This window comes from Budorcas taxicolor, chromosome 3 (assembly GCF_023091745.1).
Source record: "Budorcas taxicolor isolate Tak-1 chromosome 3, Takin1.1, whole genome shotgun sequence".
Lineage (NCBI taxonomy): Eukaryota > Metazoa > Chordata > Mammalia > Artiodactyla > Bovidae > Budorcas > Budorcas taxicolor.
This window is the reverse complement of record NC_068912.1, coordinates 4,553,066-4,574,375: the sequence shown is the minus strand read 5'-3', so window position 1 is coordinate 4,574,375 and position 21,310 is coordinate 4,553,066. Positions and strand designations below refer to the sequence as shown.

Genomic DNA, 21,310 nt, shown 5'->3' with positions numbered 1-21,310 from the left:
GGTTGCCTGGTGAGCTTGCCCAGCATCCCACATTTGACTTCACATTAGGGGCATACTGGGAGACTGAGCTACAGAGATTCTGTCTCAGAGACCAGGCAGAGAAAAATGTCCTATTGAGGTTCCGAGTGCTTCTAGGTACTGAGGAGAAAGCTACCATTTGTAATTTGAAAATTCACACCCAGGTGCCCGGGGCAAAGGGTGACCCCAGCTCAGGCACATCAAGTGTGTAAGGTTGAGCATCCCATCTGGAATGCTGCCCAAAGGCTGTCTTGTGCCCTGTCTCCACACACCATGCCCATTAGCTCTGAGAGTTCAAGAAACATTTTCCAGAGAAGAATGCTAAACAAAGCCCCGGATCAGCCAGATCCTGAGAAGGAAGAGAAGGAGGGGTGGAGTCAGGCCAGGCTTCAGTCACTGATCACCAACTGCTTCCTATCCCCCATGGATTTCTTGTCAATGATTATTCAATCTCAGGCCTGACCTTTCTATTCTAAATAACACTGCAATATCAGCGTGGCCCAGCCCGCAGCTTTCGCAGGAAATTAACTGTATCTGGCTCTCACAGGAGACCCAAGAAATCCCCTCAGTAACTAAGCCCAGACTGGTTTACAGAAAAAAAGACCCAGCATTATCTTCTTCTTATACACTCCTCCTAATACCCGTCTAAATATCACAGGGCTCCCAGCTGTTTAATTCTAATAAATACTCATCTATTCTCAAAATAGACAAATGTTAGGTCTCAGGTGGGCCCCAAGCATTCTGTGCTAGAGAAAGAAGAGAATATGGAGAGAGACAAAGAAGAGAGGGTCTCAGAGTCAGCTGCAGATTTTTGCCTGTGTACGACGGCAGCTTAAGAAACTGGCTGATGCTTTCCTGCTTGGCCAGAGTCAGAGGTGACTTCTGAGGGAGGCCACTCTCATAACTAGTGTCCCCATGAAGTTGTCCTTACTTCCCTTGAAGGAGCCAGGTTTCAGAGCAGCTCTTCAGGGCAGAAAGGTCTTTCAGAGTCCCAGGACCAAGTGAGATCATTCTCCTTTCATCCTGACAGCTGGGGGGCTGGGAGGGACTGTTAAACTGTAACATGTTCCATGGTTAAGGGTTCAAGCCTTTACTGGAAAATCTTATTCTGAATTGATGTTTGGACCTGGGTTTACAGGGTTGCCCCACCCACAGTAACCCCTACATGGAGTGTAAGAAGGGTGGAGACAGCAAGACCTCCTGTGATCACTGTGGCCATGTAAGTGATAGTCCACGGGATGGGAGGGGCCAGAGGGAGGGCCACACGGCACTTTGGATCGGAAAATGCCTGGGGACGCCTGGATCTGTGTCACTGGGCGTGAAGAAATTCTCTGTCTTGTGTTCCTTTGGCCCTTGAAGGATTCTCAGTGGATGGGAGTTGATGAGAGGCTCGTACAGAAGGTCTGGGCTCACAAACGGAGGCCCCTGATGGTCGTTGGGCCGGCACCCCCCTCCCTCAGGTGATGCTCAGTTGGGAGCCGGGTATGGAGCAGGATACAGATCGGCTCCAGGGTGGTGAAACATTTCACCATCGTCCGAACACTGTACGTTGCTCATCCATGTCAGTGGCTCTCTAAGTGTCTGGGGACACTCGCTGGCCGATGACAAGGGTTCTCCCGGCCGTCGGCAAATAGGCCTCTGACAGTTTGAATGTTGGTTCTTGCCTCTGACACGGATTAACAGTGAGTTTACACTTTAACAGAACCTAAGTATTATCTCAGGGATGCCCTGCCCCAGTCAGCCCCAGACATTTGATTCATCTGCCAAGGTTTATTTAGATGCTATGTGACAGTTGATGAGGTGGTCCATGGGGCCTTGACTTTACTGAAAAATCTGAAGTTTACAATTTTAAATCCATGGTTAAAACCCCATGAGATCCATCTGCCTCCTTCTGCTGTGCTTGTTAGGGGCCCTGGCAGCAGGCCAGGAGGAGGGGGGGTGACTTCTAAGATTTGGCTCCAGGTATCTCTGGCAGGTTTCTAGGAAAGACGTGAGGACCAGAATATGGCTACCTCTCTGGCCATTGGCTCACATGTCCTTGAATCTTGCAGTGACTCTCCTGGGCTTTGGTTTCTGTCCCAGTCAGCCCTCTCACTCATTTAACAAGCATCTACTAAGCACTTTCTACGTGCCGTTTGTTATTGTTGTTCAGTTGCTCAGTCATGTCTGACTCTCTGTGACCCCACGAACTATTCAACACGCCAGGCTTCCCCCTCCCTCACTATCTCCCTGAGTTTGCTCAAACTCATGTTAATTGAGTCAGTGATGCTATCCAAGTATCTCAAATTCTGCCTCCCTCTTCTCCTCTTGCTCTCAGTCTTTCCCAACATCGGGGTCTTTTCCAATAAGTTTGCTCTTTGCTTCAGGTGGCCAAAGTATTGGAGTTGCCGCTTCAGCGTGTCCTTCCAATGAATATTCAAGGTTGATTTTCTTTAGGATTGACTTCTTTGATCTCCGTGCTATCCAAGGGACTCTCAAGAGTCTTCTCCAGCACCACAATTTGATAGCACATTGATTTTTGGAGCCCCAAGAAAATGAAATCTGTCACTGTTTCCACTTTTCCCCATCTGTCTGCCATGAAGTGATGGGACCTAATGTCATGATCTTAGTTTTATGAATGTTAAGTTTTAAGCCAGCTTTTTCACTCTCCTCTTTCACCCTCATCAAGAGGCCCTTTAGTTCCTCTTCACTTTCTGCCATTAGAGTGTTATCATCTGCATATCTGAGGTTGTTGGTATTTCTCCCAGTAATCTCGATTCCAGCTTGTGAGTCATGCATCCTGGCATTTCCCATAATGTACTGCGTATATATGTGCTAAGTATCAGGAATAGATAATCAAATGAAGCATTTAAAAAAAAAACAAACACTTTCTCTCTGAGAGTTCGAGGTATAATAGAGGAGAGATACATAAACAAAAATAAATAAGTAAACTATTTAGTGAATGTTAGTAATAAGCGCGAAAGAGAAAAGTTAGCAGAGGAAGGAGAGAATGAGTGTTTGGCTGGGGCAGGCAGCAGGAGCAGGTAAGTTTAACTGGGATGGCTGGGGAGGCCTCACTGAAAAGGTGACATTTGAACAAGACCTGAAGGAGATGAGGCAGCAAGCCACGTGGATATCTGGGTCAAAAACAATCCAAGCAGATACAGCATTTTCAAAGGTCCTGAGGGAGGAGCTTGCTTGATATTTCATGGAACAATGCCCAGGCCAGCCTGCCTGTAGCAGAGAGAGCGAAAGGGACAGAAATAGGTGCAGTAACTAAGGGACCCTGTAGCCCATTGTCAGGACTATACCCTCTACTTGGCCAGACGTGAACCTAGAGGATTTAAGCAGAGAAGCTCTTACTTGGAACTCAGGCAATCTAGGTCCTAGTCTCAAATTTGCTACTAAGCAGTTCTATAACCAAGTCATTTTAGTTATCCTTGACCTAAAATTACTTTGCTTCTAGTGACTTTAGTTTCATCACCTATAAAAGGAGGAGTTTGTATTTCTGAATCTAGCATCTTTTTCGCTCTGACACTCTGCGATTCTAGCCAAACAAGTTTAAAACTAAATCAATGGAACTATTAGCATTGGAAGAGCACGTTTCAACTCCTTGCTTGTCCATAGTTCCTCTGGACATATCACTATGAGAGACTAGGAGGGCTTTACTCCCCACTTCCTATCCAATTTAATGTAGCGACCAATCAGAGGTATAGAAAACTCATTTACCTCTCTATGGGGGTCTTAAATCCCATATCCACTCCCTTTTCACATATGCTTGACAACCAGATCAAGCTGATTATCTGAAACACTTCGGTTTTATAATGATTGTTCCCTTCTATTTAACTGAGCCCCTACAACGTAAGCTGCCCCAGGAAAAGCTTAATGGAAGATAGAAGAGAAGGATTTAAAACAGTTTCTCCATCCCTGGAGAAGTGATGATCATGTCAGGCAAGAGTTGTCTCGTCTAAAACTAGACAGAATGTGCTCATAGGATCCAGCTAAGTGACAATGCAAAATGGTAAACAGCAGGTGCCTAATGACAATATACATAGTGGGTGCTGCAGAGGTTTAGAGAGCAGGTGCTCTTGGCAGGCAGAGGGCCTGAGGGCACCTCTGAAGGGTGTCCAGTGAGAGCCAGGTCTTGGAAGCCAGGTAGATTTTGATGGGTGAATATTACTACCTCTAATTTATTGGCTCAATAAAGCAGGCATTACATGGTGGGTAAATAAATGTAAAGCAGGTTGGCAGCTTAATATTGTGCTCACAGGCCCAGGCAGTGGGTGATTTGGGTTTTCATGAACTGATCAAAAACATATTCCTACAGATTTCATGACATCTCTTTTTGGACATTCTAGTAAGCCTGCCCCATCATAGTTACATAGGATGGATCTTGGGGGAAGGTACGATCTAGACATAAGCCATTTTCAGAATCTTCTGGGACTCTCAAGATGTCTGCTGTTTTGCTAAATTTCCATCCCCTGGAATCCTTGGTAAGTCTGTGAGCACAGCGTTTACCCAAAGAGTGGTGAAGGAGGCTGATGGAGTCCCCAAATCACAGAGTCAGAGGGCACCTCCTTCCAGGAAGAAAGGACCACTCTCTTTCCTGTTGCTCTTCTGTACATCATTCTCTATCACAGCACAGATAAGGAATCTTTTACACTTGTTTGTTTAGAAGAACACACCAAACTCAAAGTTTCCCTTTACAAGGCTAGACATAATACCTTCCTCATCTCTGTGACTCTAGTACCAAGACTAGTAGCATAGAGTGGATGTCCAAATTTGAAAGCAATAGTACATCAACTCAGTTTATCTTCATCTTTTCAGGGTAGTTTTTTGGGTTCCACAAAAGATTTGAAGAGGTCATGAACGCTCTACCCAGAGAAAAATGAACTTCTGCACACACTTACAGGATTTTGCAAACAATTTCTGGGGGCACATGGGCTGCAAGTTGAGCCCTGTTCCAGGGGGTATATTAATCACTTAATAATATCCTTTGCAGGTGATTCTGAAGCCTCAGCTTGAATGCTTCCAGGGATAGGGAACTCAATCCCTCCCTGTTTGTGACAGCATTGATAGTTAGAGGGCTTCCCTGTGGCTCTGATGGTAAAGCGTCTGTGTGCAATGCAGGAGACCCAGGTTCGATCCCTGGGTCAGGAAGATCCCCTGGAGAAGGAAATGGCAACCCACTCCAGTACTCTTGCCTGAAAAACTCCATGGACTGTTGCCTGAGGAGCCTGGTAGGTGACAGTCCATGGAGTCTCAGAGTCGGACACGACTGAGCGACTTCACTTTTCTTTATTTTGCACATCAGCCTTCCTTTCTGTAATGCCACCCTCATCCTAATTCTCCCCTGAGCAACATTAAACAGGCAAAGAGTTAGGAATTTGTATTACCAAGCTCTAATTCATCATCAAGTACATAACTGCTTTCTCATGTTTGTAAACACTTATCCTAAGCCTCCCTGGTATTCCCTGGCCTCCGCTGTTCTTTGCTTTGACTGAGTTTGTGTCTCCTCACTGTCCTGATTCTGTGTCTTTTGAAAAAGCCCAGCTTATCACCACCCCTATTAAAGTGTAGTACCCAAGTGTGGTCATGGAGACAGGCATTATTTCTCCCTTTGTTCCAGACAATGAGCCTTTACACTGCTTAAGACTGCCTTTGCTTTTTGGCAGCCACTTCACCTGATTGACCCATTAATGAGCAAAGAGTCATGCAATGCCCCCAAGTCTTTTCCAGGTGTGCTGTTGATAAGCCCTATCTCCCCACTGGGCACGTGTGCAGCTTGCTGTTCAGACCTAATTGCAGTACCTTTACATTTATCTTTGTTAAATGCCATCCTATTAGATTTGGTCCTTGAGTCCAGCCTGCTGAGACCTTTTTGGATCCTGATTTTGTCATCCAACATATTCTCATTACTCTCAGACAATGTATTCGACATGCAGCAGAGTTACCATTTTGGGAGCCTGTCTCTGCCAGACACTATGCTTTACACAGCACACTGTTTCACTCTCCCTTCCCCAACTCTGCTGAGTATGTGATGTCACCATTTTATTTTATTATTTTATTGTTTATATTTATTTATTAATTTGCACCAGGTCTTGGTTACAGCACGTGGAATCTTTAGTTGTGGCATGTGGAATCTAGTTCCTTGACCAGGGGTCGAATCTAGGCCCCCTGCACTGGGAATGCAGTGTTAGCCACTGGAGCACCAGGGAGGTCCCTGTCCCCAGTTGATAGTTAAGCACACTGTGACTCAGACAGGCTAAGCAACTTGTCCAAGGATACACAGCCAGTATGTAGGAGAGTCAGGATTTAAACCCAGCTCTGTCTGACTCTAAAGGCCAGAAACATAGCCACCCGCCCTTGCTACTTTCATTCAAGTCATTAATATTTTGCACAGGACAGGACAGGCCCAGAGCCTTGTAGAAAAATACTGGAGACAAATTTTGGCTGAGGGTTGATTCATGTATAATCATTATTCCTTCCCAGGAACTGGGGTGTGACTTCCCACAGTACCCACTCTATCCTGAGGAATACCAAGAAAGATTTTGTACACTGTCCGAAGGGACAGGGCTTCTGCTTCTAGCACATGCGGAAACATGTGCTGGCCCGTGAGTCCCCTTACCAAACAGTGAATGACATGCATGTGTGGTGACTTCTTTTTGGTAGCTTCATGCTGACTTCGTAAGTCCCAAATTCCTTTACTACTTGCTCTGAAATGGTCGTTTAAATAACTAAGTCTAGAATATTGCTGAGTCTTTATCATTGGCATTTGGGGGGTATACCTTCTTTCACCAGGCCTTTAAGAGCTTCAGGGGAATCTCTCTCAAATATCCTACATGACCTTCCTAATTGATTACAGATCAAATCTTCCATGAGTTTATATTAAGCTTTGTTGAATCTGTGTTAAAGTCTTAACCAGTACGACCTCTCAAATTACAGACTTCTATTTACACATGTGATTCTCAGGGCTGGTGCCCAATGACAGCTGTACATTTAGGCCTTACAGTGACAACTTTTTTATGATAATCATTGCATAAATAGATTCTTGTTGGCTTTTACTTTCAAAAACCCTAATTAAGTCTCTTAACAGTTTCTTTTGTGGCAGACACCTTTGACCAGAGACCACTGAAGAATCCAGAGAAAAGGTGGAGACCAAGCTTTTTTCAAAAATGGCTTAGAGAACAACAGTTTAAAAAAAAAAAATAGGGACATGAAGAGAAAATCAAACCTCCACAGGTGAAAAGTCTGAGCATCTGATAAGGGAGAGTTGCATCTCCCAGAATTCTGAAGTATGCCCTGTCCAAGGAGTTGTTCCCTTTTGGGGTGGTTCATTTAAACTTTTTCTCAGGGACCATCAGACTCAGGTATTAGATCTTCTAAGAATGCAGTTCTGTCTTCCCTATCTATCAGTGAGATCTCTCTATCTGTTTTCTCTCTGCTCTGAGATCTTCTGTCTTGACCAATATTTTATGTATGTATAAGAATTAGATCACCTATGATATTTATTTAATTCTGTTTTTCATGTTTTATGTGTAATTTTCACACTCATCAATCCACACTCATAATCATCTTTCTATTGTACATTCTAACAGAGTTGGAATCATCATAGGTTATTGTAGATAGGAAAATAGGAGGACTCTTGAGTTTGTTCCTTAAAATCTTTCTCCATCACAAAACCTCTTGAATGAAGGCTAAAGGCACAGAATTTATATTAATATCAAACTCCATTCCACACAAATTCATAGGTGGAAGGATGGAATAAATGGAAAGACCTTTGAAAGGACCAAAGCCAATCATCCCGATAGAGTGGTGAAAATTTTACAATCCAGAGACACTTGCCTAAATGACATGCTTATTGTCAGAGTATAAACTCTAGGTTCATACTGGCTGGCTGGGTTCTCTGGGAAGCAGACACTGAGGTAAAGCAAGGACTGAAAAATGTTTATTGGAGAGTTGCATCTGTGACGGAAAAGGGGAAGGAAGCGTGACTGGGTAGAGAAGCCATCAAATAGTGAGGTACACCTGTAAAAGAGGAGCTCTGAAACAAAGCCTGTTTGAGATGAGCCTCGTGTTGGGCAGAAGTGGCCGACACATGGACCGCGGCCACACTTAGTCCCTGTCTGAGGTGGACATTGAAGACCCCAGCAGCCAGAGACGCCAGCTAGCACACTCCACCCGGCCAGGTGACGAGCCCTTTCTTGACAGAAGATGTAGTGGTGGGTCTCCATGTCTGCACACACCTGGGGTTCACTCTTGTCGCCTCTATACAAGTTCTAGAGAGACACGGCTTCAGTTACTTATTTATAATGTTGTTTAGTCACTAAGTTGTGTCCGACTATTTGTGTCCGACCCCATGGACTGTATCCCAGCAGGCTCTTCTGTCTATGGGATTTTCCAGGCAAGAATACTGGAGTGGGTTGCCATTTCCTACTCCAGAGGATCTTCAGAGGATTTTTAATAGTAATGCTTATTTTATTCATTGTAAAGAAAGAGTATTATCTCAGTAGATACATTATAAATGCCAAGGAAAAAATAGATATATATATATACCAAATGGTTTTTCATTAAAATATTTCACAACTGGTACTTGGGCATGCTGTTGGAAACGGCCTAAGGTGTCTCCAAAGTGGAGGTCAGTGAACTCCAGACAACCCCTTGAATTTTCCATTAGTGAGTAGTTAGATGAAGTAATAAATAAATTATTATTAAGCACTTGCAAATCCAGTGTTATGTAAATGCTAAATAATCATAATAATAGAGTCGTATGCTGATCTTGATAAACGGGTCGGCTACCATGTCATTTAAAATGGACGGCACAGCAAAGTCCGTGAAGATGAATGAGGTCCTCGTTCACAGAGCTCAACACCAGCGCGGTCTCTTCTGCTGGGCTGCTCTGGCCTCCACGTGCCCACTGCACTTGCCCCGCCCTTGTCTCTGTGGGACAGTTAGACGAGGAAAGGGATGCTGGCCGGCTCTAAGGCGGTCCAAAAAGGCTCCAGTGTAGGGATATTGAAAGCCTACAGAGGTGAGTGCGTAGGCATTTGCATTTCTGAGAAGTCGGGACTAATCTATAAGGCAGGTGGGGGAAGAGAACGAACTGAGTGCCTCGCGCGACCCGCACACTGTGTTCAGGGCTCTGCGTTTATTATTTCATTTATCCTCCAGGCCACCACATTAAGGTAACAGCAGTGGAATAAAGCAGAAGGTATGACTATTTTCTGTAGAGATGCAGAAAGCCTGACCCCAGTGGTGTAGTGGTTTTCTTCATGTAACTGTATGATTTTGAGGGTACAAAAGTAGCTTGTGTTTTTTAAACAATTTTCTTGAGCATAATTGACATTCAATAAACTGAACATATTTGAAATACACGATTTGGTTAGTTTTAACATATATACGCACCATCAGCATCACCACAATCAAGATCTTAAACATACCTATCAGCCTCAAAAGTTTTCTTTTTGATTCGCCCTTTCCACCACTCCTCACCTAATACCCTCCCCAAGCAGCAACGCTGGTCTGCTCTTGGCCACTCTGTAATTAGCTTGCATTTCTAGAGTTTTATATAGATGGAACCAGGTAATATATACTTTTTGTTGGTCTGGCTTCTTTCACTCAGCATAGTTATTTTGTGATTCATCCAAGTATTTTTCCTTTGTTTTACTTACAGAGATGTAAGGACTTTGAATAAATGGTATGTATTTTGTTTAATTTTAGCTTTGGACTCAGTCCAGAGTTAATATTCTAGTTCCGTCGCTTCCTATCTATGTGTCAAGTGGTAAGTTTCTTAACCTCTCTAAGGCTTAATTTTCTCATCTGTGAAACAGGTATAATAAAAGCTGCATTATAGAGTTGATGTGCAGTGCACAAGTTAGGTGAGATAACATAGGTAAGCTGAATAGCACAGAATCTGTCCATGGTAAACAACTAGTTTTGCAATTAAAATTTTTAAATGATCAAACCTTTTTTTTTTTCATCAAAATCCCCTTTGATGTCCTTCTTTTCTCACTATCAAGTAATATAATCATAGCTGTCTTATATTGTATCAAATGGAGTAGTAAACGCAACTTATGAATTAGTTCTTTTAATTTTCACAAGAAGCCTAGGAAGTATGTGGAGACATTATTGCCCCCAGTTAGAGATGAGGAAGGTGAGCTAGAGAGATATGGTCATTTGTCATTCTCACAGGCAGTAGGTGGTGGATCAGAATGTGAACTGAGGCTGTCTGGCTCAAGACCCTTCCTTGATTGGGCTGCCTTTCCATATGCAGTAATGTCATCCACTGACATTAGGGCTCATGCTTCAGGAAAAAAATAGATATGAAATCCACATCAGGAACTAAGTAAAAGTTAGAGAAATAACTATAAAATAGAAAAAAAATGTTGTTGAGACACCAGTTATTAAGAAATTCCAAAGACTTCCAATGTATTATAGGCATATACTTGTACTTAGACATTATGAAGAATATTCCATACCTGATTCTATGTTTACCTGTGAGTAAGTTCAAGACAATGAATCTGTAAAGAAGTAATGAAGGCAGCTAGAGTAGATTCCGCCTTTCCTGCAAACACTGGAGAAACTGCTGAGTGTTCTAAGTCTGAGCTGTAAATTTTAGAGCGAACCCAGAAGGTAGGCCTGTCGATGAGGTTGTATGGTCCCAGCTGAGAAGACTGTACTCACCCCAAGTTTAGGGACTGACTGTGATTTTAGAGTCCATTGGAATAGCTGTTGCAGTAGAAGAGAAACTCAACTACATCTTCAGTTGTCTTAAGTACAGTAATTGATTTTCACTAAAGATTTGGAAATTTGGTGGAACAGAGTAAGGGAGATTTTAATTCAATTCAGATCAACAAGTATTGGTTATTTGCCTGATATGCACGGAATCTCTGCCTTTAAGAAATTTGTTTGAAGTAGGGGATGGAAGATGAAAAATACAAATAAAATAGTTTCAGTGGCAAAAATGACTTGAATGGGAGACATATTTGGAAGGCAGAATCAGTAAACTCATTTTCCATCAAGAAGACCACATGAAGGAAAGGTTGGGTTTCTGGTTGGGAAACTGTGAGCCACTTGAAAAAACATAAAATTAAGACAAGCAGACTTTGCAAACTAGGTGATGAGGGCAATTTTGAGAATCTTAGATATGAGGTGCAATAGGTGATTCAGGCACTTGTGTTTCTGGATCCTAAGCTCAGGGGTGAGGTCAGGGCTGAAGATAATGGCTTGTGAGGTTTCACCGTATGGGATGCAATAGAACTGTGGGAATGGATGAGATCTCCCAGGGGAGGGTATGGAGGGAGAGGAAATGAATGGATGAGATCTCCCAGGGGAGCATATGGAGTGAGAGAGAAAATGGTCATCACAGTTTTGGGGATGGTTAAAAATAGACTTGACCAAATACCAGACTTGTGGACACAGTGGGGGAAGGAAAGGGTAGGACGAATTGAGAGAATAGCATTGAAACATAACATTGCCAGTGTAAAACTAGATAGCCAGTGGAAATTTGCTGTATGACTCAGGAAGCTCAAATCCGATGCTCTGTGACAACCTAGAAGGGGTGGGATACGAGGGAGATTGGAGGGAAGTTCAAGAACGAGGGGACATAGGTATACCTATGGCTGATTCATGTTAATATATGGCAGAGACCAGAACAATACTGTAAGGCAATTATTCTCCAATTAAAAATAAATGAATTTTTAAAAATTATGGGAATGAACAATATTATCCTTTTTTTTTTTTTTTTTTTTGCAGTTCGCTCAGTCGTGTCTGACTCTTTGCGACTCCATGGACTGTAGCCCACCAGGCTTCTCCATCCATGGAATTTTTCAGGCATGAGTACTGGAGTGGGTTGCCATTTCCTTCTCCATATTATTATCCTATAGATCTTTCCTATTCCAAATTTTTTCAAATCCACTCATTCCAAGCAAGATGCCTTATATTCTGTGAGAATAGATGCAAATTATAAGTCAACGTATTCAGTTCAGTGTATCTCATAGAAATGCAGCACTTCAAAGGAAAAAAGACCCCAAAGCAAACACAAAAGCCTGCTTTGGGTGTGGTCCTTCACCTACTAGTGAAGGCAGGCTGCACTGGAAGACCTTGGGGTGAGGGATGGTGGGCAGAGGTGCAGGTGGTATAGAATAGCTCTTCTGTGAATACAGACCTGACGTCAACAGTGTGGTCTTTCTGAACCCGTTTTCTCTTGTCAAGATCGGAGGGAGTTGTCAAGGGTGGAGATAAAGATACTAAACTGAAAAGTCAGCTTACATTTTATATTTAGTTGTGTGCTGACTTCTGCATACCGTGAACCGTGCCTACCCATCTCCTCATACTTCTCTTTCTCTTCCATTCAGTCGGCAAGTGCTAGGGCCACAGAGAGGAATTGTATTTGGTTCTTGCCCTGGAGGCAGAGACTACACTTATGGTAGTGTGCTAATTACCAAAATGTTTCCCATTGGCATAGTTCTTTATATGTGACAAGAAATCTCATCTTCATTATAGTGTTGCAGTTTTACAACATAGCTATGAAGGAAGTAGAGCAATGGTTATTATTATTCATATTATATATGTGATCTTTTAATATATATGATGTATGTTGTTTAGTCGCTAAGTCGTGTCCAACTTTTCTGCGGCCCCATGGACTGTAACCTGCCAGGCTCCTCTGTCAATGGGATTTTCCAGGCAAGAACACTGGAGTGGGTTGCCATTTCCTTCTCCAGAGATATGTGACGCATATGTCCTGCATATTATTATTATGCCTGAGTAGCTGAGACACAGAGGTGAAGCGACTTGGGGAAGGTCAGTCAGTGGCTAAGATCCAAATCTTTTGGCCAAGTGTTCTTCCTGCTAAGGGGAATGTTTTTCCCTGGCTCTCTCATCCTGGGCACCTTGCCTTTGCAATTTCCAGGTTGTCTTTTTTATCTTTCAGTTTACAAATTTGGCAGGCCCTTAGGGAACACTGACTCAAGAATAACTTGCTTTTGCTGAAGTACTAGATCCCACAGGTGTAAGACAGACTTTGGAAGGGTTACTCTCCCTCTCACTGCCCCCTCAAAATCCCCACTGTTTGTCTGGAGGGAAGTGTGCTTATCAGTTCTGGACATACCAGGGAGCAGCTAGCAAAACCAAATTAGCTCAAACTGGCTGCCATTCAGGTCAGCTAATTAAATTAGCTATTGTTGCATTACTGATAAGGACAGTTTGGAAAAGGAAAAAGGCTACTCATCCCAGCAGCCATAAGGCCAATGCCAAGAAAATGTGTTAATGGGAACATTCTGAAAGGAAACCCCTCTGACTAGCAGCAGTACCTAGAGGCTTTGGTGGACTGTTCTCTTAGCCATCTGCTCTGAGTTCAGTGCTCCCAGCCCTCTCTGGCTCTGATCCTTGCGGGCACTGCCACGCTCAAGCTTTCTGGTACCCAGCCTCAGCCAAGGCGGCCCTTTTTTTTTTCCTACCATGGGTTCATCCTCCTGGAAGTCTGGAGAGAAATGGGAATTTTTCTGGAAGAAACCAGTTCACTTTTGTGTGCTAAAATCTAATCTCGCCATAGCTTAAAAGCCAGTTGACATTTGCAAGAGAAAGAAAGAAAGGAAAAGAGGGGAAAGAGGGAAGGAACAAAAGAAGGAAGGGAAGAAGGAAGAAAGGAAGGAAGGAAGGGGGAGGAAGTAAATAGCTAGGAAGGTCCTGAAAGACTACAGTTTTTATTTCCCCGCATCTACCCCTTTAGCAGCAGCACTTCAATGAGACTTCCCGCTACATCGCACCCCCACCCCCACCATCAGCTTCTACCCTCGTCAACTCACCCACCGAGGGGTCCTGGCTCTGTCTTTTTCTAAGACTAATTACCCAGGCTTCCTTAAGTTCTGTGAGCCAACTGATATCCTTCTAGAACTTTCCTTTTCTGCTTAAATTAACCAGTCTATTTCATGTAATCCAAATGATTTAAAGATTGTTTAATCCAAAACTTTCCTTAAGTGATTTTAAGGAAGAGAGAGATAAGAAAGAGAGATATTAAGTGATTTTCTCAGAATCGCATAGATGACAATTAGAACAGGCCTAGAATCCAGGCCTCTAACTCCATGAGAATACATCTGAATACAGAGCCTGCTGTGCCCCTCCTGAGACAGTGAGGCAACCCCCAGAACTGCCTGAGAGTCTATGAGGAGGGCCTGGAAAGTTTTCAGTGTTACCCTCACCTCATGACTCCCTCTTCTCTCTGTGTGTGTGTGTATCTGTGTGCACACACGTGCACAAATTTTAAATGGAAGTAAAATTTGCATATCATACAATTAACTATTTAAAAGTGTACAATGCAGTGGTATTTAGTATATTCAACAATGTTGTACAATAAGCATCTCTCATGAGTTTCAAAACATTTTCATCACCCTATATAAACAACACATGCCCATTAAGTAATTACTTCCCATTCCTCCCACTTTCATTGCCTGGTGACCTCTAGGTTATATATCATATAAAATGAATCATATGATAGGTGAGATTTTATATCTGGCTTCTTTCACTCAGCATAATATTTTCAGTGTTCATCTATGTCATAGCAAGTTATCAGCACTTGGTTCCTTTTCACGGCTGAATAATATTCCATTGTGCGGCCACGTCATGTTTTATGTATCTATCATCTGTTGATGAGAATTTGGGTTGTTTCCACCTGTTGGTTACTATGAACATTCACATGTGAATCAGTTTCTGAGGGAATGTATAGTTATTTCTCTTAAAAAACATACTGAGAATGGAATTGCTGAGTCATCCTGTAATTCTATATTTAACTTTTGGAGAAACTGCCCAATTGTTTTCCACAGCACGTTGCTCCCAGAAATTTTTTTCTGACTGCACCTTTCATAGACAATGAAGGAAATATTTATAACTGTAACAGGGACAACTAAAGAGAGAATGACATTCTTGGAGAAAAAATGAGTGTGAATTTTGAGGTGTCAGCATTATGAGTGGGTGTGAAGATCTAAGAGGAAGGGTGGTAATGGTCTTCATCATACAGGGAGATGAGTTTGGAGTGCTCAGCATAACAGAAAGGAAAACGGGAGGAAAGGCAGAAAGAGGAGGAGGAAAGAGGAGGCCAGAAAAGTGGCAGAAATCTGAGTACTGAGTGATGGGTGATGTGATTCCTCCCAGCCTTGGCTGTCCAGAATTATTCCATAAAATTGAGCATACTCTCAATACTCTCTCTCTATGTATATATATATATGCATATAGATATAATGTTATATAATGTATATAAACATATATATATATATATATATGCTGCTAAGTCTCTTCAGTCGTGTCCAACTCTGTGAGACCCCATAGACAGCAGCCCACCAGACTCCCCCGTCCCTGGGATTCTCCAGGCAAGAACACTGGAGTGGGTTGCCATTTCCTTCTCCAATGCATGAAAGTGAAAAGTCAAAGTGAAGTCACTCAGTCGTGTCCAACTCTTTGCGACCCCATGGACTGCAACCTACCAGACTCCTCCATCCATAGGATTTTCCAGGCAAGAGTACTGGAATGGGGTGCCATCACCTTCTCCGATATATATATCCTATATACATACATACATACATACATATATATATATGTCATGATAATGTTGTGAGTTGATAATTCTGAAAAGGGTTTAAATTTTACATTGGACATGACATGGTATAAGACAGAAGCAAAGTTCAAAGAGTTCCTAAGAGGTAGAAAGGCACAGACACAAAAAGTCTCACCTCCTCTATGCCAGACCTCACTACTCCTACCTTGAATTAGCAGAAATCTGGGGGAGGCAATGCCCATATTCAGGCTATGGAATTCCCTTAGATGGCAAGAGGTGGGGAGGACTCCCTTTTCCTTTAATCTGATAGATTTGCTTCAGATTTTTAAGTCATGAGATAATATCCTCCTTTAAGAAAACAAGTGAAATGGAAACCTAGTTTTGAGACTATGTGCCGGATTCTTAAATGTGCAATGTCTGTCTCACTGTAAAACATGAAAACTTCCTTGTTGTTGTCAGTCGCTCATTTGTGTCTGACTCTGTGCAACCCCATGGACTGCAGCGCGCCAGACTTCCGTATCCTTCACCGTCTTCTGGAGCTTGCTCAAACTCATGTCCATTGAGTCGGTGATGCCATCCAACCATCTCATCCTCTGTCATCCCCTTCTCCTGCCTTCAATCTTTCCCAGAATCAGGGTCTTTTCAGATAAGTCAGTTCTTCACATCAGGTGGCCAAAGGATTGGAGCTTCAGCTTTAGCATCAGTCCTTCCAATGAATATTCAGGACTGATCTCCTTTAAGATGGACTGGTTTGATCTCGTTGCTGTCCAAGGGATCTCCAGCACCATAGTTTGAAAGCATCAGTTCTTCAGTGTTCAGCCATCTTTATGGTCCAACCCTCACATCCATACATGACTACTGGAAGAACCATAGCTTTGACTAGACGGACCTTTGTTGACAAAGTAATGTCTCTTCTTTTTAATACACTGTCTAGGTTTGTCACAACTTCTTCCAAGGAGCAAGCATCTTTTAATTTCATGGCTGCAGGCACCATCTGCAGTGATTTTGGAGCCCAAGAAAATAAAGTCACTGTTTCCATTGTTTGCCCATCTATTTGCCATGAAGTGATGGGATTGGATGCCTTGATCTTCATTATTTGAATGTTGAGTTTTAAGCCAGCTTTTTCATTCTCTTTCACTTTCATCAAGAGGATCTTTAGTTCCTCTTCACTTTGTGCCATAAGGGAGGTGTCATCTGCATATCTGAGCAAGTTTATTCTTAAGCCCTTAGTACCAATGGAGAGAGTACTTTCTGCTCAACTAGTAAATATTATAATTGAGGAAAGCAGTAATATCAAGGAGAAGAACCACTATACTTACTTCATAGGGCAGGCTGTAATTATAGTTGGAAAAATATGATAAAAAAAATAAGCTGTGCTCCACTGTGATACCATATGTACTTACTTTCAACTTGAAAGTATTTTCTCTAAGCCGCAGTTTCTTCATTTTCAGACAGGAAAGTTTAACTCTTTTCTCCATTAAACTCCAACATTCTAAGCTACTTGGGGAATTATAAAATCTAGTGAAATAAATGAGAAATTATGAAAGTTAGTGAATTGGGCATAATTTCCTGAAATAATTGAAAGAAAAATCTTCCAAGCCTTTAAGATAAAAATACAAGAAAAAGCTTTGCTATAGAAGGCATTCCAAGTGACTTTAGTCCAAAAAGTCAAACTCTACATCACTGCTCATTTTGAGGAGTACTAGTGGAAATTGAGGCCAGTGCTACTTGGGTATAGAGTGCTAATTCCATAAGAACCAGTTCCACCTACAGGATGTCACTAAGAACAGATTAGTGCTTCTAATTCAGAAGTCTGTCTTCCAAAAGTGTCAATTCAATAAACTGTACTAATGGGACTTTGATGGAAAGAAGTAACCTAGTCCTGGGCAAATGGGTACTTTCACAGCATCCAGTGAAGTGAATATAATTATTGGTTTATATCTTCCTTTTATATTATAAAATACCAATAATATAATATCATTACAAAATATGTAAAATTGTAGACATTTCTTCATAATCCTATCACCTTAACACACAACAGTACTGATTTTCCTTATTTTCTTTTAGCATTTATTCCTGTGTATGATGAATGTTTTGACAATTTATCGATAGATTGATCTATGTTTAAAAGTTTTTCAGCTGAACTTGGCCAGTATGTAGAAGTATGATTCTTTCCCTAACTTTGTTGTAGCTTCTCCTTTTTTCTTCTTGAGCCCACAGTCCCAAAATGGAAACATTGACACCCTGTCCCCATTCTGTAGTGATTGAGGGTGAAACATCATGTCTGTGATGCTTCTCAATGATCCGGAGAAAAGTACAAGTTAATATTATGAGCTTCCCTGGTGGCTCAGTGGTAAAGAAACTGCCTGCCAATGCAGGAGACCTGGGTTTGATCCCTGGGTTGGGAAGATCCCCTGGAGAAGGAAATGGCAACCCACTCTAGCATACTTGCCTGGGAAATCTCATGGACAGAGGAGCCTGGTGGGCTACAGTCTATGGGGTCACAAGAGTCATTATTAACTTTTGAAAAAATTTATTTTTTCTCTAAAAAATCTGTTTGTCTTAAGGCCGGGTTCTGTGTATAATCACTAAAAGGAAAAACAGTTCTATAATGATTTCTTTCAAACTTTACTGACCCTTCATAATAGGGTCAGGAGAAACTGTCTTTTATCAATCTTTTTTAAATGGAGCCATAAAAATGAGGTGCAAAGGAAAACCACTGGGATCAAGTTAAAAGCCTGTCCATATAATTCTTGGGTTAGTAATTTATTATCTTAAGCAAGTCATTTAATATTATTGGGATTAGTTGCTTCATCTGTAAATTAAGGGTAATTTACAGGGTTCTTATGAGGACTGAGCAAGCTAATGTAGGGAGAAAGGCAACACAAATGATTTACTTTTTCTTTCTTAAAAGAAAGGAAGTACAGATGGGTTACTCCATTGAACTATTCCTAATATTTATCGCAGAGAATTTTTATTCACGTTACATGAATGAAAAAGTAACTTCAATTTTGGATGGCTGATGAGCCATTTCCTGTATCATCTAGGTCCAGGCCTTTTTCTTCTCCTATTTTCAGCTGGTTAGCTGCTTATTGAGCTCTTGCCAGAGGGTGGACAAAAGAAATAAAAACTGAAATCGGTCAATTTGACTCTTTGATAGAGGTCCTGATGAAAGATGTGTGGGTAGAGGGTATTAAAGTTGTGAGTTAAACTGGAATTCTGCTTCTTACCAGGATATTGCAAGAACCTACTGATGGTTTGGATGACCTGGCGATAACAGCTACTCCTCTTCTCTTGACTGAAGACATGTCTTCCTCTAACTGGACAGTGGTCTATCTTCCAGAATGACACATACTGACTTTTGAAGAAGTAAGAGGATACCTCCTGGCCAGTCACATCAGTCAGAACAACTGTGGTGAGCAGTGGGCTGGCACATGTTGCAGCCAGATGACTGTTGCAACAACACAGTCCCAAAGCAATAATCACTCTTCCTTCTCTTCCCCACTAACCCAGCAATCAAATCATCACTTGCAAGCATTCACTATGTACCGCCATATAATACAAAATATGGTGAGCACTTTCATATAGAAGACAACGTCTCAACCCTCAATAAAACTGTAACACATTAAGAAAGCAAGAATTGTGCATGTAGAAATACAACTAATTACGTAGGGGAGAAGGAAGAAGGGGAGAAGGTAAGGAACACATTAGAGCATCCCCTCTATCCCAGTCAGTCTGCAAGGCGCTCCGCACATTTTATCTAATGCTTACCACATCCCTGAGACACAGTTCTATCCCTGTTCCATGGATGATGATACTGGGAGGTCAGAGGTGTTTAATAACTTACCCAAGATCGCAGAGTGAGAAAAGTGTGGAACCTGCTTTCAAGTTTAGAAGCTCTAGCTTTATAGTCTATGCTCTGTTACTCACTGCCACTGAAGGAGTCAGAGTTGGAGACATCATTTTTGTCATCAAGCCAAGACTCTTTAAAATCTCTCTCATTAAATATGTTGCTAAAGCTTTACAAGTCTGTTCATCGGTGTGGGAAAGATTCTAGCCAGAGAATAAATGTCTGGATTCTGGAGGAGGCAGGGATGGTGTGGCAGAAATGACAGCCCTCCGGTCTCAACTCTGCCATCATCTACAAGTGTCGCAAGTCACCTCCATATAAGGGGTTCTGCTCCAAGAGCACATTTATAAGTCCAATTTGTTTGTTGAGCCCTACAAAGTTAGCTTAGGTACCCAACTAATACAGTTGGCTATATAGTACTATACTGTAATAGGTGTATAAAACTTTCCACACAAATAATACACGAAAAACAAACACAAAAAATAAAGAAAACATTTAAAATCTTGCAGTACGGTACCTTGAACAGTAGCACAGCAGTAGAGTACAACAGCTGGCATTTAGGGGCTGGCATTGAGTGAACAGGGAAGAAGAGTCACTGACTGGAAAAGGGAGAGAGCGTGGGAGGTGCTCGAAGGGTCATCAGCAGTAGGAGATGGAGGGCGAGCTGCAACGGCACTCACACCTGACGTTCATGTACCAGTCTATGTTCAGGTCCTGTACCTCTGAAACTTAACAGCGCCTCCTCAAATGGAGCTAACTTACATGACTGGACATGCGAACACATGTTTGCAACTTTGAAAGCTCACACTTTAAAGCTTTCACGTGCAGGGCACTTACTGTGTTCATCTGGGCAAGTTCCTTCCCTCTTGTAGACTTTTGTAATGTAGAGCATTTCACTTACACTCCATCACCGGACAGTTATATTATGTACCAAGCCTCATGTCAAGTAGCCTTGAGTTTAAATTCTGGCTCCATCCTCAAGCAGTGGCTCTTTAGCAAAGTCATTTAACCATCTGTAAAATGGAGATGATAATACCTACCTCAGGGTCTCTGCCCTTTATTGTTCGTTCTCCTTGGAATGGTCTTCCCCAGTTATCCATAAAAGGTCACTCTGTTACCTTCTCCAGGTCTTTATTCAACTTACTTTTTTAGTGAGACTTTCCTTCAACATGCTCTCTGAATTGCAAACCATCCAGCATTTCCTGTCTTCTACCCTCATTTTCTTATACTCCTTAGCACTCAAGACCTAACTTACTATATACAGCACTTAATTATCTTATTTATTGCTTGTTTCCCCACCTCTAGAATGTAAGCTCTATAAGGGCAGGGGTTTTTTGTATTCTTTACTGCTGTATCTCCAGTTTCTAGAGTGATTTAGGTGCTTAATAAATATTTGTGGCATAAATGACTGGTTGTTGTGAAAATGATGTGAGTAAACTGCTTTGCACAGGCTTGGCACATAGTAGACACGGCATGCATGTTGTCTGTTTAATACGCAGTGTCATTATTATGTTCCCAAGCCATAGTGGGTCAAGTATGTTCTGTTTCTCCTCCAGGGAACCTAAAATGAGCATTCTGATTTTCTTGAAGAATGTGAAAGTTTGGCTCTGTTGAAATTAACCTGGAAGCGAGGGGCAACCCACTCCTGTAGTCTTGCCTGGAGAATCCCATGGACGAAGAAGCCTGGTAGGCTGTAGTCCATGGGGTCGCAGAGTCAGACATGACCGAGTGACTTCACTCACTCACTTAAAGGGAATTAGTCATTGTGAAGGAAATAAGGGAGAGGATCTGCACAGCAGATACTTCCAAATACCTAAAGGAGTGGCCATTTAGATAGAAATTCTGGGATTGCTGCTGGAAATTCTGGTGCATAAGAAAGGATTTCCAGAAAAGTGGATGTCTAATGATGATATAAA

The 21,310-nt window shown here is 42.1% G+C and overlaps 1 protein-coding gene across 1 annotated transcript in view; it reads left to right on the top strand.

Annotated features, from left to right (window-relative positions):
* PBX1 (PBX homeobox 1) overlaps positions 1–18,899 on the top strand; it is a 334,001-nt gene extending 315,102 nt beyond the window's left edge. The window contains exon 9 of the mRNA XM_052636768.1: positions 18,778–18,899. Within this exon, the coding sequence (XP_052492728.1) occupies positions 18,778–18,798 (21 nt within the window). The 3' untranslated portion in view covers positions 18,799–18,899. The remainder of the gene's footprint in view (positions 1–18,777) is intronic.
* Positions 18,900–21,310: the final 2,411 nt, after the last annotated feature.